At 38.2% G+C, this 15,827-nt stretch overlaps 1 protein-coding gene across 4 annotated transcripts in view; it reads right to left on the minus strand.

Moving 5' to 3' along the window:
- Nucleotides 1-4,725: 4,725 nt before the first annotated feature.
- Nucleotides 4,726-15,827, minus strand: part of mtrr (5-methyltetrahydrofolate-homocysteine methyltransferase reductase) — a 34,353-nt gene continuing 23,251 nt past the window's right edge. For all 4 annotated transcript variants that reach the window (XM_023325838.1, XM_023325836.1, XM_023325837.1 and 1 more), the window contains 2 exons: nucleotides 9,880-10,074; nucleotides 4,726-6,361 (listed from right to left, as the gene is read on the minus strand). In XM_023325838.1, the coding sequence (XP_023181606.1) occupies nucleotides 6,217-6,361; nucleotides 9,880-10,074 (340 nt within the window). In that variant the 3' untranslated portion in view covers nucleotides 4,726-6,216. The remainder of the gene's footprint in view (nucleotides 6,362-9,879; nucleotides 10,075-15,827) is intronic.

The raw sequence follows: 15,827 nt of genomic DNA on the forward strand, positions 1-15,827 counted from the left end.
GAACAATCTTTGATCTAAACCATTCCATTGTAGCTCTGTCTGCATAGATAGCGGTAATGTCCTTAAGGAAATGTCCTCTGCCCTGTTTTGTTTTTTCCCAGGAGTGGCCTATATTTAGCTCCCTCAATCTTCCGATCAACTCTGACCAGCTTCTAGAGCTACTTCTCTCCCAGTCAACAGATTCTCCCACCTGAGCTGCGGATCTCTGCCCCTCTTCAAGAACCACTTCTCTGTTCAATGCTCCCCTCGCTCAGTCTGAAAATGGAATGGTAAATAAAATAATTCACATAGTGATTTTCTACCAACCACTCAAAGCGCTTCACAATAAAGACACAACCAATCATAGACACATTCAGACACTGTAAGACAATTCAGAAGGCAACTTGTTAAGTGCCTTGCTCAGGGATCAACAAGAGCCAATAAGAAGTTGGAAATCAAACCCACAACCCACTCTGATCCACAATTTACGCTGTGTCAGACACGCAAGTATTATCAAAAGTATTACTTTTGACAATACTTATCAAAAGTAATAAGTATTACTTTTGAAATAAATACTTATTAAATATTTATTTGTAAAAAAAAAAAAAGATTAGAAGCATCTGTTCTTTCCTGCTATATCATAGTTGTGCACTACTGTTAACCTATCACTCATATTTCAATTAAACAGATTATAGTTTGTGGTTGTAATGTGAATTCACAGGTTACAGAAAAACATTGCTGTTATTAAGACATATTGTGGCAGTTTGTGCCCAGTTGTTCTAAATATTTTTCTTTCTTCATTCATCATATGAAGGCACAGCCGATGAGTCTTTTTCTTCCAAATTAATTTCACATGTGCATTTTTAAACATCTTCAGAGTAGTAGACGTTGGACTTCCCACGCATCCAGCGGCGACAAATGTCAAGTGCTCGCACTTCATCCAACCGTCAGTCTTTTCCTTCCACTTTCCACCAGTCCATTGCACGTCTCTGTTTTCTACAGAACAGCCCCATCTCTGCACTTAACCTCCGATTTGCATAAGTCATTACGGCTGTCAGGAACGAGGAGGCTATAAATTCTGCTAAGTGTTCACCTGTCGTTGGAAGTTTAAAAATGCCCAACCAATTTTTATATTTTCCTTGACAAATGGAGACAGCAAGCTCGGCCATCGCTGAAACATCATTAATACATTCGATGAGCTAAGCAGTTTCCATTTTATTCATGTGGACACAGTACCTGAATGTGAGAGAAAATCGTTCATGCACTGGTCACAGGTAAGCACCCTGGGTGAAATATGTGAAAGTAATGCTAGTATATATGTTATTTTTTTATATTCTTTCTGATCAGTTGTATCCGGCGTGCAAACATTCTGAAAACCCAATGGGATTCTTCCTGGATACGTCTTCCTCCTGCCAGCATCAATTACAGCAAATGTTTGTTTTGCTGAACAGGAAGCAGAGATCTCTCTCCTGCCCCATCAATACACAGAGAGCAAAAGAACACAAGTATCTAAGAGTTCAAACGGAAAACTCAATGGAAGTGCTGCAGCTTGTTTTCTCTCTTTTTCAGAAAAAAAAATAATCTGGTTTTCCTGTAATTCTCTGGACAGATGGTGAAAGGTAAAGTGTTTGTGCACAGCTGGGACACTGCGGTGCAGGCTCTCACTGTGTTTCTGTCTACGTGAACCCGTGCTCGCTTGCCTGGCTGCCTTCAATGGCACATGAAAGAGCTGAGCTGACATTCCCGGGTCACTGACGACAGACGGAGAACAGCTGAGACGGAGTGGAAGTGTCTCTCTGTGGTGATAAAACGCAGTTGAGAAGGAGCTGACAGGATTTGAGGAAGAGGATTTCTTCTGACTGAGCTCATGCAAGAACACCATCCTGAGTCATTCATGGCAGCTTTCATTTTGATGAGTTTTTTTTAATATATATAAACACATAAGTAACATAAGTTAAAAAGTGACAAAACTTTCAACTCTCACCAGCCTGTTTACCTTTCAGCTAAATAAATGGGACATTCAGTGCCACTGAAAGAAGTATTTATATCACTTTAGGTTTTTTTTGTCAATTTGTCACTTTTCAGTCATAAACTTCAACCTATGTTGTTGGTATTTTTAACACGATTGATATAACATGAAATCTGAAAAGTGTGCCATGCACACATGCTTTAATCCCCTTCACTATGATATCCCTAAATAAAATCCTATGCGACTGATTGAATTGAGAATTCACCTAATCAGTGCAATTAATTCGTCTGATCTAATCTCAGAACAAACAGACTCGAGAAGAAGGGATAAAACTTGGAGAAATGTAGCACAGAAAAAGTGTTTGAAAAAGAAATTGGAACAATATTGCACTAGCAAAACATGGGCATCTGCTTAAACTGACAGAAATGTGAAAAAAATGCCCCAAGGTAACTCTAGACAAAGTGCAGACATATAAAGCTCAGATGGGTTAACATGATCACTTTAAGTTGTGGACCACACAACTGTTAGTTTTCACCCTGAATACACAATAATTATGATGAAGGTTGGTGGAAAAACACCAAAAGCTTTTCTATACAGTGGATGTCGGTTAATTGTAAAATCGATGGAGCTAAATTAAGGTGCAATTCTGAAATAAAGAACTGCTCGGAGGTTGCAAAACACCTTAACTTATTCATGTGTTAGAATAGCCCAGTCAAAGCCCATACTTGAATCAGCTCAGAATGTGTGGCTTACACTAGGTTCTCCAGTCAGTTGTCGCCTGAGCTGTCCTGGAAAGAGGAACAATGAAAAAACAATTTGCCTGTAAATGTGCAAAACTGATATAGTGATGCACTAATTTGTGCTGGTCTAACATATAAAATCCTTCTAAAATACAATAAAGTTCGTAGTTATATTGTGGCAAAAGTTCAAAGGCCATGAATACTTTCACCAGGAACTGTGTACACTCACTTACCTCACTTGGGCAGAACTCCGGGAGGAAGAGCACGCTGCTTTCGAGTTGCTCCCTTCGGCGTCACTTTTTGCACTTTCTGCTCTAAGGAGTCCCGTATTCATCAGTCCCGTTTCTAATTCCCACAATTCATTGACACAAAGTGCAACTCCCAACTTGGCACTGCCCACACTTCCATAATAACAGCCATTATCTTCAGCACACTTCTTTCTGCTTCATTTAAGCCATTCTTAGCAGGGGGGCATCTATCACACAAGGTGCCTGCTTCGCCGTGGCCGCGCTGACCTCCAGTCGCTCTGATTTATGCCTGACCACGTCCACCGCTCTGCCTTTCACTCTCGCTGCGGGACGAAAACTGCCACAGTGAACCCTTTTTAATTATGAAGACTTAATTTAAAACTTCATCAGTCCGAGGTGGTTCTCCCTGGACAGGCTCTCCGTCTTCGCCGCGGTCATTTTTTTTTCTTCCTAAACTGGAGACGAGCGCATGTTAATAGTGTAGGTAAATAAGGACGGAGTTGCTCAAGGTGTACTTCATGCCTCTTAACTTTACCAAGAAGGATGGTCACAGCTGTGCCACTTTCATTAAACTTACTTCCTAATATATACATGCAATTTTGTTGTAATTTATCCCAACAACAAATTAGAGTCTTGCCGGTTATGTATAACACTGTGATTGGTGATGCTGCAGCGTCATTATTTTCATTTTGTGCTCATTTTGTGACTAGTGGAAGCAGGAGAGCAGTGAGAGATGAGGACGTGGAGGTGCACACAGCTGTGCCTGGACTCCATATTAAATTCGGTATTTACTATAGCAGCGACATGCTTTCTGCCAGAGCCAATGTTTTATTTATTTGGCTCCAAAAACGCAGCTATCACGATGTCATCTGTAGCTCCGACAGCCAACATTGTAAACATGTTTTGTTCCCACACTCGCCTCTCTACTAAAGGATAAAGAGTCTGCCATTAGGAGGCTTAAGCCGGAGAAGCATCTCTCGGGAACCGCACTCCAATGCTCGGTGCGCAACGCCTTCAATTAGCAGAGTAGGCCCCCCTTCTTCAAAACAAAGTCACCTTGAGGAATCAAATTATCTCTTAAATTTAAATAAAACAATCACCCCCATCAATCAGAGTTCATTAGCTCCCAGATAATTCCCAATGCCTCGTGAGCAAACCAAGAAAAGTTAATGTTTCCACAGAGGGAGGTCAATCAATAGATGCGCAGAGTAAAAAGTTGTTTATTAATTTGTATTTGCAATATGTGCTTACCGTAGTTTGAGAGATGGTAGAACATGTCTGCCTTCCATACATGTTGGCATTTATTTCCTCCATGCTGAAGGTCTGCTGGGTATGTGGGGGCAGACAGACAGGCACCAACAAAGTCTGTTAGATTAATTGCTTTGGTCGTCCCGGCTCATTATCACTCAGACTTGCAACGCTCTGTTCTTGATTTTTAGCACTCTGGAATGATAAATGAGTAAAAATCTATTACTCTGCTGGGTTTTGGCATACTTTGAAGAATACATATTATGCTTCTTTATATATATATATATATATATATATATATATATATATATATATATATATATATATATATATATATATATATATATATGTATATATATATATATATATATATATATGTATATATATATATATATATATATATATATATATATATATATATATATATATATATATATATATAAAGCTTGCTATCATTTTTTTTCAAGCATTTTCGGTAAAAAAAAAAAAATTCAGCAGAATTACAAAGTCAATCATTTTCAGCGGACGCTGCTCATGAAAGCCTGAGACACCTTGTTCCGTTTAATCCATCAGAATGAAACACATTTACATAATGCTTGCTTTGTGGCTAACAAGGTTATGTTCAGTCCACTCAGAAGCAATCAGCAGGACGATCCGAACCAATACTGGACGTTTCAGCGGGGAGGGGTTTTAAAACAGACAGATGCGTAAACTCAGCAAATTTAAATTAACTTTTAAACCTCTTACAGTTCTGTGGAAAGTAAACATATCTATAATAAGCATAACATACACTCAACCTTTATAAGAGCCTAATGGGGGGAAAACAAATTTGAATCCAACATTTTTTTATTTTTTTTACAAAAAAGTGGTGTGAAAAGGAAAAATGAAAAACTTATCATAATCATAATCTGACAGTGAAATTGTAGAAAAAGGTCAACCTTTAAATGTTCTTTAATCTGAGAACATTTCAACATTAACAGAACTCTTTTCTATTTTTTTTACTCCAAGTAAAATCATTGATGCAGATTACAAACCCCCCTCCTGTTAATTCTTGAACAATCCTAGAATCAAGAATCCTAGAATTCTTGAACGATCTTAGAAGACTGAACTTCTAGAAGATTTCACAAAGTTGACTCACTAAACATTTCTGTCGTAAACCTGCAGAGAGAGGTCGCCTCTGACCTGCCTCGCTTCTTATTCACACATCAGGAAAAGAATAAATGAGTTAAAATTTCCAAGATAGTATTTTCTACATGAATAATACAAAAAAAAAAACCCTTCAATTAAATTTGTTTTTGTTTTATACGAACTGTAGGAATGCAATAATTGTAGCACTTGGAATTTTGTAAAAAAAAAAAAACTAGAACAAACAAAAAACAAAAAAAACATTGAATCACTAAGGGGAATAGACTTCTAAATTAGTCAGCAGAAAAAAATACAAAAGTAGTGACAGATCGATACACCAACACAAACAAGTAGTGACAGATCGAGTTTTAGCAGCGGTACATTTAGTTGAAACAGACGACAAGAACAAACACAAGAAAGAAAAACAATTTCCCCTTACTTGAATGCCTCAGTTTATTTGTGTATGCGCGCGGTTTAAAAAAAAAATAAAAAAAATACAGATTAATGTGCTGTCAAGGTGCGAAAAGTATCCCGCGCTCAGTCTCATCAAAGTCACTCCATTAAGGCCGACAGTAATAAATGCCTTTTCATCAGAAAGGACAAACCGAGGCGTCGTGTCTACACTAAAAGCCTTTTCACACCCCGGGGCTAATCTCCAGCACTGACCAAGGTCAGCTCTGTTTAAACAGCAAAGGCAAGGAAGGTGGACTGAACTGATATCCACAGGTCACATGGGTGACTCTATCTCGGTGACATTGGCTGGCGTAAACTACCTTCAAGCGTCTGCAGCGACAATTTTATGGATCAAGAGGTTACAGCTGAGAAGGCTAAATATATATCTTGCACTATCCTTTTTTTTTTTTAGTCCAGCAAATGCAGCAAAAATCCTTTATCTAGTCATCTACAGTCAGGCCCAGATGTCCTGTAAGTAGCGCTTCTGCTCTCTAAGTCCTGCTAGCGTCTTCATGGCCTCCAGTTGGTCCACTTGAAGCTCAGTTTTAATCATCTCCACCAGGGTCTCATTCACATCTTTGGCCATGTTCTTGGCATCCCTAGGAAGGGGGAAAAATGCACATATGTTACAAAAAACAGTACTGTTAAAGTATGTATGTGTCTTTCATTCCTCCTAAAGTGCCTTGCAACAGAACTAATACCGCTTGGATATTTTCACTTTTTCCCATGTTGCAACCACAGACTTCAGTGTCATTTGTAGTATTTGTGTGCGATACACCAACACAAAATAGCGTATGTAGGTGAAATGGAAGGAGTCCTGTGATGCTGTTTGTTCACTACTGTTTCCTAAAAAGCCTTTGAGGCCTTTACTGAACAGCTCTGTTAGTAACAGGTGAACTGCACTAACTAGTTGACTTTTGAAGGCAATTAGTACCATTTCTACAAAGGGTGTAAAAGTCATGTGTTAGTTTCCTCTTATTCACAATCATTTGATGGTCTATTGCATACAGTCTAAACATATTTCACAGAATTTCGTAAATGTAATGTGTCAAACACTCTGTTAGAATAGCTGAAGGGGTATGAATACTTTTGCAAGACTCTGAATACCCTGTGACATACCAATAGTTCCCATAACTGCTGCCATCTCTAGAATACCTCCTGGTTAAATCCTCGAGTTTGCTGCTGCAGAGATTCAGCGGAAAGATGGGGATGTTCTATGACTGCGAAAATTCACACGGTTTTGATGTTTCAAAGGTAATTTACTCGAAGGTGAGGAGGGAGGCAGGAGAGTGAGAAACAACAGGAAAAATAATGTGGTATGTACAGTAGCAGCTTTACAACGCTGACAGGATTTGGCATGTTTGATACCCACAAGTCTTTGATGTTTTCTTTGTTCTGACAGGGACAATTTGCACTGACTAAGACAAACAAGTGTTGTAATGCTGCAGGGAGGGAGGACAGCAGGATATGTATGAACTATAAACAGAGCAGACTGCTGCATCACAGTGAAGGAAACAGCAGCAAAGGAATCTGTAATCATGTGACTTGTGTTTGTATCTTTAAAAAGTGAGAGCTGTCTTGTAAGCAAGGCACTGCAGCACACGAGCTTAACAACTTGGATTTGTTTTCATATACCACACATAAGTATGTCTCTTCAAAAAATATGGAACTCTGCAGACATTGGCACAGAACTGAAGTTCAAAAGTAGACTGAGTCGAGCAAATCTCAATCTCGTTGTAATCTGTTGATGACAATGACAAATAAATCTTATCTTATCTGATCTTGAAAAAGGGTTAAATATTTGTCAAGCACGAATGATTTTTTGCAGCTTGCAAAAGATTTTGAAGAGATTACATGGTATTTAGTGGTGGCATCATAAGTGCTCATGGCATAAAATCCGAGTACTGAGAAAGGGAGAACCGATTCTTCTCCATTAAATCTGGCTGAGTTTGAGCAAAGAACAGGAAACATGTTTTGTCTCTAGATGTGCAACACCAGCAGAGACATAACTTAAAAAAGGCTTGTAGCAGTGAAAGGTGTTGACTCAGAGGGGCTGAATATAAATGCTTGCCATAACTTTCATATTTAAAAAAGAAAAGAAAAAAAAAGTTGAAGGTCTGCTGTCCTTCTCTTTCAGCTACACAATTAAACACTATTTGATGCTGCTGTTTTTGCAAGACACTGTAGTTCTTGTTGACAGTTGACATCAAGTTGTTGTGCTTGATACTACCTTATCCATTTTGCTGTTTAACGATGCACCAAAAGACCTGTGAAACAGGTCGCACAGTTAAAATTACCATGACATGTTCACACTGTGTGATAGTATTTTACCAGGATAATAAAAATGTTCCAAAGCATAGAGGAAAAGGGGAACATAAGATGTATGGCCTGAATCCCCACACCTTTGGGGTGTAATGAAGGAGGAAGGAAGAACAACACAACCCACAAAATCTGAAAGTGCCTGGGAAAATCACTGTAGCATGGCAGACATTTCACCGGTAATTGGTGAACACTCCTCCATGGTAAGCAGGATTTTCTTTAGGAGGGGCGGGGGGGACCGAACACCAGGGACCATCATTTTTGTTGTATTTACACTTCTGAATAGACTGTTCTTTTGAGCATTACAGAGTTTATTAGTAACATAAAATGTTAAATATTAAGGCGTTTAGGGGTGATCAGTATTGTAGTCTCTGACTAAACTCAACTACCAACACTTGTTTTTGGTTATGACTTTCTTTTTGCCATACTGTTAGTGAGCTGAATATGTTTAAAAAGGACTGCTTGCATAGGCCTTTCACCTTTATATTCAAACTTAAGGATAGACTATACTGGGTGCTGCAAGAGAAGAGCATGGGTATATTAAAGACATTTCTGTTTATGTGATGTTAAATGTCCAGTGAGAAACAAGTAAAGAAGCTAAGCAGGTTTTAAGCTGCTGCGTTGTCAGGACATAAAATTTGCTTCCTTGATCTTGTTTACTTCACGTTAGAGCAAAATCCTCTGGTTCACCAACAGAAACTCTGGTTGGGATAACATTCAAGCAGCTACACTACTTCTATTAGCATTGATGCAGTATAAGATTGGGACTTGATATTGGCAAAGGAAAATAAACAAATACCTTCTCTTTTTGAGAATAATTCTTAAAAATACTTAAGTATAGTTAAAAACACTTAAAAACCCAATACTGCTAATTTCAGGAAACTAAAAAAATCTTACAGTTTAGTTTATTTTACCAATTATATGATTTCCCTGCTATCACAATATTCTTACACAGTGAGGTTTTTTATCTAAATAATTTAATTTTGCAACATACCTCACCCATTCAATTAAAAAACAAAACTATATTCAAACATGTAATCTGAGTAATAAGGACAAAAATGCAGACTTCTATGACTCCCTTCCAACAACAAATGTCCAGATCAGAAGAGGGTAACATATATTAATTTCATCAAGTCAGACTGGACTTACATGAGGATACAAAAGAACCTCAGACACACACACACAGCTTTTCAACAGGTTCGATCATACCAAATTAATAAAAAATATATGCAAGTCTGAAATATTACAGGTTAATTTAATAAGTATTTGCAGTACCTGTTTATATTAGAGCATTATCTTTGTGCTACACCAAAATTGAGTCATTTAGGGTACTGCTTTCATTTTCAGCAAAATTAAAGAATATTTTCAAACAATAGAATTATTCATAACCTTTGTAAGAAACTATGCTGGTAAGCTACAGGTAATTAGATTTCCTCTGCTGCTGTGCTGGCTCCACATGTTCAGGTGATTGCTCTTGTAAAATTAATTTGTCCACTTTGTAATCATGATAATGATGCAGTTCCGAATGAAAATTAACTTTATACACAATGTGAATCTGTAGTGACGTAGGAGCAAGTACTATTTACCAAAAAGGGGGAAAAAAAAGAGTTTAAAGTCAAGGAAAAAGCAGAGGCAGAGATGCTCTGCCACCATTGTGTGAACACACTGAATACTGAAACAACCAGAACATCAGACAGCCTTTGCAGAAGGATGATGGGAAAAATGATAAATAGATTAGAAAAGGACAAGAAACACTCAGGATGGATTAAGATTAAAATAAGATCAGTGTCGGTCTTACCCGCAGACATAGATGTAGCCGTCCTGTCTGAGCAGGATGTCGGTGACTTGTCGGCAGCAGAGCAACAGATTGTGTTGGACGTATCTGGGTTGTGCTGCTGAGGGAGGTTCCTCCTCATCCTTCCTATCTTCTCTGGAGAAACACACTTTCAGGTGATTCAGGGTGCCACTGGACACAAAGTTCTCCAGTTCCTCTCTGGAACGACATCGAATCCACACAGCAATTAGTAGGTTCATATTTCATGTAAAAATTTGAGTAAGGAGAGTCACGTCTCAGCTTTTGATGCAAATGGAGCTGTTGAAGTTTAATGCTAAAAGATGCAATGTAGCTTGTCCTTTAATGAGTTTGTTCACTTCGTTTTTCTCATAGTCCTAATTTGATGTGGGCAGATATCAAGAAAATATCCTGAAAAATGCATTACAAAAAGCTAAGAAATAATTTACATGGCATCAGGCAAAATTCCCATGAAGCGCCGAGATTAATCAATTATTTACAGAAAGCACACCTGTCCATGGACCAAAGAGTTGTCAAAGGATGTCAGAGTAAAGACATCCTCCTCATCCTTCCTTTATGCCCCTTCCAGCATAAAGCCCCTTCCAGCATAAAGCTGGAAGGGGCTTGCATCAGCAGTAACCTTGATAAGAAAGTGACAAGTGATTATTTCAAAATGCAGAAAATACAAAATGACCATCAATCTCCCTGAGTGGAGAGCACCATCTAAGGTCTAGCTTAATGCTTTGAGGACTGATTGCCACTGAAGCCACAGTCACCAAACATACTCATACTAACAAGGCATGAGCTATTTATGGGTATTAAGGTATATAAATCTTCGACTTCAAAACGTCTAAGATTTTACATCAGTGATGCTAGTGTCCTGAAGTGACTAGAGGATAGGATGATGCAGTTCTGCCCTTCCCTCGCCTGTGGCAGCTCACTGCTTTTTTTTTTTGTTTTTTTTTTTTTTGAAAGCCTCTTCCTATCTCAAGAAATGGATATTTGGACTGTTTAGAAAACAATTTTAAATAAGGACATTTCATAAAATCTGACACAATACAATGGACAATATACAGAAAAATAATTTTCTTTTATTCCTCATCTAGAACACTGACGATGGGTCGTGGACAGGTTTCACAGAGACAATAACCCAAAATGTTGTCAACAAAGGTAATGAAACAACCAGGCCAGTCTCTAAATCTCAATACAGCATAAAATTAGGGCAGCAAATAATGGCGTAAACGCAACATTTCTTTTACCTTTGAAGTCATTCTAAGATATACAACTAAGACCTGAGTGTTAAAACATTGCCTTTTCCAGCCTAGTTTTGGTAATTGAGCATGAACCACCTGCCTTGATTCTTCGACATAAAAGTCCAGAGAAGAATCAGCCAACTCATGTCTCCTTAATCAAAACAAATATGCAGAGTGTTTGAATTCTTATCCGTAAATATCTTTTGTAGATTTCTGGTTGACAATCTGTTTCTCTACATTGAAATGATGCTGCTATAAAAATGTTTTTGTTCTTTGTAAGAAACATAAAAAATAGCAACAAATGTAGACTACTCCGAATAAACAGATGTGTAGCCTTAAGGAAACCATTTATCACTTGAAAGCCAGGAAAGGCTTCAATTTGGAAAAAGGTCATGCGGTCTGATGAGCTCAGATTTCCCTTGTTCCAGAATGATGGGCGCATCAGAGTAGGAAGAGCGGCACGTTAAGAGATGTACACAACTCTGTGTGTCTAAAAACAGGTATGTGTAGGTGTTGCGATCTCAGATGCTCTGGTCAGGGTTTCATGACACCATGGATTTAAAAATGAAGTAAAATGTTGCCAAACTGTACTCTACTATCTGCTTTTTGAGTTGATTTTTACTCTTCCTTGATGGCACCAGCATATTGCTAAATGGTAATGCCATGATTCACTGAGCCAAAAAAACACCCTCTGAGCATTTTGAATCAGAAAAGGTTTGAACAAAACTGTGCCAGACAACCAATTTAATTTGTCTAACAAGAGAAATGCAAAACTGGGATCCAGATTTCATAAGCGAGGTCAGGTCGCTGTTCTACCAATCTTTTACAATCAATCCACCCATCCTTCCAGTTATGTCTAACCTTGCTCCGTGTCGGTGTTCTGCTTGCCAACTTTATGCTCTTCTATCTCAATGTTTTTATAGGGCCTGGGGTGCTATTGGAGGATGAGGAAGGTGCTGAGGGAGGTGAAGTTTACTGTAGCTCAGAACATCTTGTTTAAAGCTAAGCAGTCGGAAAGAGTACACACACACGCAGCCAAACTCCAACAAAACAAGCCACAGCTCTAAGATCATGGGTGAAGGTCTTTGCCTTAGGGGGTCTATGTTATGAAGTAACCCCTAGACTGAGATAAGCTTTTTTTATACAAAGCCACAAGCAGTGTTGTGAATACTAAAGTGATGAACCTTGTGTTCTTTGTTTTCTTTCGAGGATTCACATTCATCAGCTCCCAGCAATACTTGTTATACAAGCTGTAATTGAAATCAGACAGCAAATAATATCTAATTGTTTGACCAACGAGTTTGTTGAATTTAGAGACAAATTAGTAAGAAGGGAAAGTAGCCTTCAACGCTTGCTAACTCATCAAGTTACTTTAAGTAGGGAAATTGTCCTTTCCAGCTGACCTGTGGGGGACAGCAATAGGCTTGAGGCTCAGATAGATTGATACAAATACCGTCACTTTAAGATCATCTAAACAGTAATGTAGCTTTACTCTCCTGGTGTTGAGTGGTTGGTAGAAACCATACTTTGTCAACAGGAATAAATTGACAGGAATAATGTAATCTATTCCTGTTGTGGTGTCAATGTCTGTTTATTTTTAATTGGAGGGAATTAGAAAGTAAGTGACAACGATGAGTTTCATGAGATTTTTGACAACAGCAAATAGTCAACGCTTTGCTCTAATATCACGGGTAGAGCTGCTGATTTCATCTAATCATTCTTTCTACCTTTGTAATATTGATAAATACATTAAATTCGATTGGTTTTATTTGTTTGCACGACTGTTCCACCCTCGGTATGACAACCGATTTAAAATTGTAAAATAGTTTAAAAGGAGCTGAGCTGAAAAAGGGCTGCTTTATGTGAATTTCTATTTGCTTTTGCACCGTTGTCTTGGACATTTGGACGTTTAATGAATGAGACAAAAAGGGTGAATAAGACACTGAAACTGCTGTGTTGTTGTTTTTTTTGTTAGATGTGTGTGTGTGTAAATCATCTCAGATTTGATAACACCGTGAGCAGAAACAGACAGATGACAAATGAAGGCCAAGTTCTAAGAAGCAGACAATAAATAGAGGATTCTGCACATGCCAGACTACTTGCTGTATTTATACGCATACAAGCCAGTGGCAGTATTGAAGACTAGAAACAAAGCCCAGTGTGATTTTCTAGTCAAGGTTTCTCTACAGCATGAAATCAGCTGCTGTAAAGAAGCTGGGGAAGCATAGGGAGGGGTAAGGGATAAGTGCAGAATAGAGAAAAGCATGTTTGATGTGACAAACAGGCATCAGTCTCCAACTGGGACGTTAAGTGCTGTGTCGCATTGCGACGCACCCCATTTTTGAATTCAGGCCTTTATCTGAGAATTGATCACATCCTGTTTTGACGTTATCGTAATTGCACCCACTTCTTTGGACCGGAGCTCAACTTTTTCTTTGAGCATCCAAAACGTTGGGGGGAAAAATAAAAACCAAAGTAGTGAAAAGGCAGACGTCAAATTGCACTTGCGTTAAGATAAATCCCACAGAGATGAATGCGGGCAGCGCATTTAGCTGATGGCATGTTGTTCTCATTCTGCTAACCTATTTAAATTGAGCACAACTCTTCATGGGTGGCTCATAAAACAGACTAATCACTTTGGTCAACACTGTGGGGGTGTTCATCACAGAGGCCCACACTGTGAACAAACAACGCCCACTACCTGCCTGGGAGTTACTATTTAAGAAAGGGATAGGAGAAACAGAGAGGAACAAACAACATCCTCTGTGATATGTTCTTGTGTCATTAACGATGCTAATCCGTTCGCATTATTTCATCTTTCAAAGGAACTCCATCAGCACCGGGGCAATCAACAAACGCTTGGTGCCCTTACCGGAAATGCTGACCAATTAGTATGAAGTCAGAAGAGAGTTAAGCCGAGGAAAATTAATAAGAAGGAGGATAAGAAGGCTGGATGATAGCTTATAGTAAGTTATGGCCATCCATTATTTTCCATTCTAGTCTTTTAACAATAAAAAGATAGACCTTTAGTATTGCTCAGGTGAATGTGGATTTAGTATCAGGAGACAGATGATGAAAATTCTGCCAGCGTATTTTCACAGATTTCTCTTGGACACAGCCAACAGAAAACAATCATCTTCAACCTCTTCTTTTTAGATGAAATCATTTTAGCTTGAGAATGCAGCGTCTCTTGCTCCAGGAAAAGTATGTTTATATTTTCTCCGTGTGCTTTGATACGGGGCTTTTATTTCTTTTTTGTTGGTTCTCAATGTAGAAAAGGGCAACCCCTACTGATGTATAAATGACAACTGACAGCTAGTTTTATAGGTGAAATCTGCCCAGCCAGCTGACAGAGCTGACAGGCTGTGGATGCACAGACAGTGGTGTGCTTAGAGACAGACAACATAACCATTAGCTGTATTTACGATTGAAATTATATACAAAGCATGAATCCACATTGACAGCTATTTCCTTTCTTTTTACTTTTATGTCACACCAGCCATTTTGTACTAATTAATTTTAACCAAGGTCCATGGAGATGAACTGTCAAAAACTTTTCACATCTTAATCCTTGGGAGTATGTTGTTGTTTGAAATCTTTGAATTACACCCTGTTCTTATTTATATTGGTTCACTATTTGAGACAGTTGACTCAAAAGGTATGACTATGTGAATACTGACTGACTAGTCAATATACATCCCTACCTTCCTCTGTGGTTATGTGCTTTCCTCATGTCTGGACTCTCTCCCTTGAAATAGAGTGAGTGAAGTGTGGGGATCTCTGCTTAGTCTGCTGTCCCAAAGACCTGACCGTGGACTGAGTGGAAGGTAATGGATGGATATACATATATGACTATTTATTTCACTCATAAAACCACAGGTAACTTGTCAGCAGTCAAACCACGTAGAAAGTGACGCCAAGTTGACTCAAAATTTTCTGTAGCAGACAAAGATTTGGTTCCAGAAAAAGAATCTGGTACAAAATGAGTAAAACATCAAAGGTACAAAACTGTGAAGAAATCTAATAAGCATTTTTGACATGCATGAAAATGATATTACTTGTTTTGATAGAAATCTGTAGGAATGAGCATTCAAACACAAGCTTCAAAATGGTGCATAAAGATTCATGAATGGAGCCACTGCAGTTTACTTCAAACCCTATGTGAAAAATTTTAATTAAAATTTTCTTGTACAGTATTTGAATCAGCTGGTTAGTTCTTTGTATAATGAGTGACTATATTTGCAAGGACATAGTCAGAAATTCACACTTCATTTTCTAAACACACTTGTAAAAGTGCAACATCTGTTTTTATTGCAAAACACTGACAGTTTTTTAACTACATTTGGTTTGTTTTCACTTTATATGTGCGTAAAAACTTTAGCAGGCCGCCAACATGCGAAAAACTGTTTTGACAAACTGATGTAAGTCCTGATTTTTATCACCTCTGCAACAAATGTTGCTAAAAAGTGTTTGCATCAATCCATTTACTGTAGAATGAGTTGGAATATTATGCTTCCAGACAAAAAGTACATGTAAAAGCTTTTGTGGAGATATGATGGGTATAGAATACCTTAACAGCATTATATTCAGAAGCCAAAGAGGTGAAGATGAGTGACAATCATCTGCAGATCTGATTCGGTAAACTTATCCAATATTTTAGACAATAGTTCCTCAAAACTAAATAGAAGGAGACAAATATTC

This window comes from Xiphophorus maculatus, chromosome 21, assembly GCF_002775205.1.
Source record: "Xiphophorus maculatus strain JP 163 A chromosome 21, X_maculatus-5.0-male, whole genome shotgun sequence".
Taxonomy (NCBI): domain Eukaryota; kingdom Metazoa; phylum Chordata; class Actinopteri; order Cyprinodontiformes; family Poeciliidae; genus Xiphophorus; species Xiphophorus maculatus.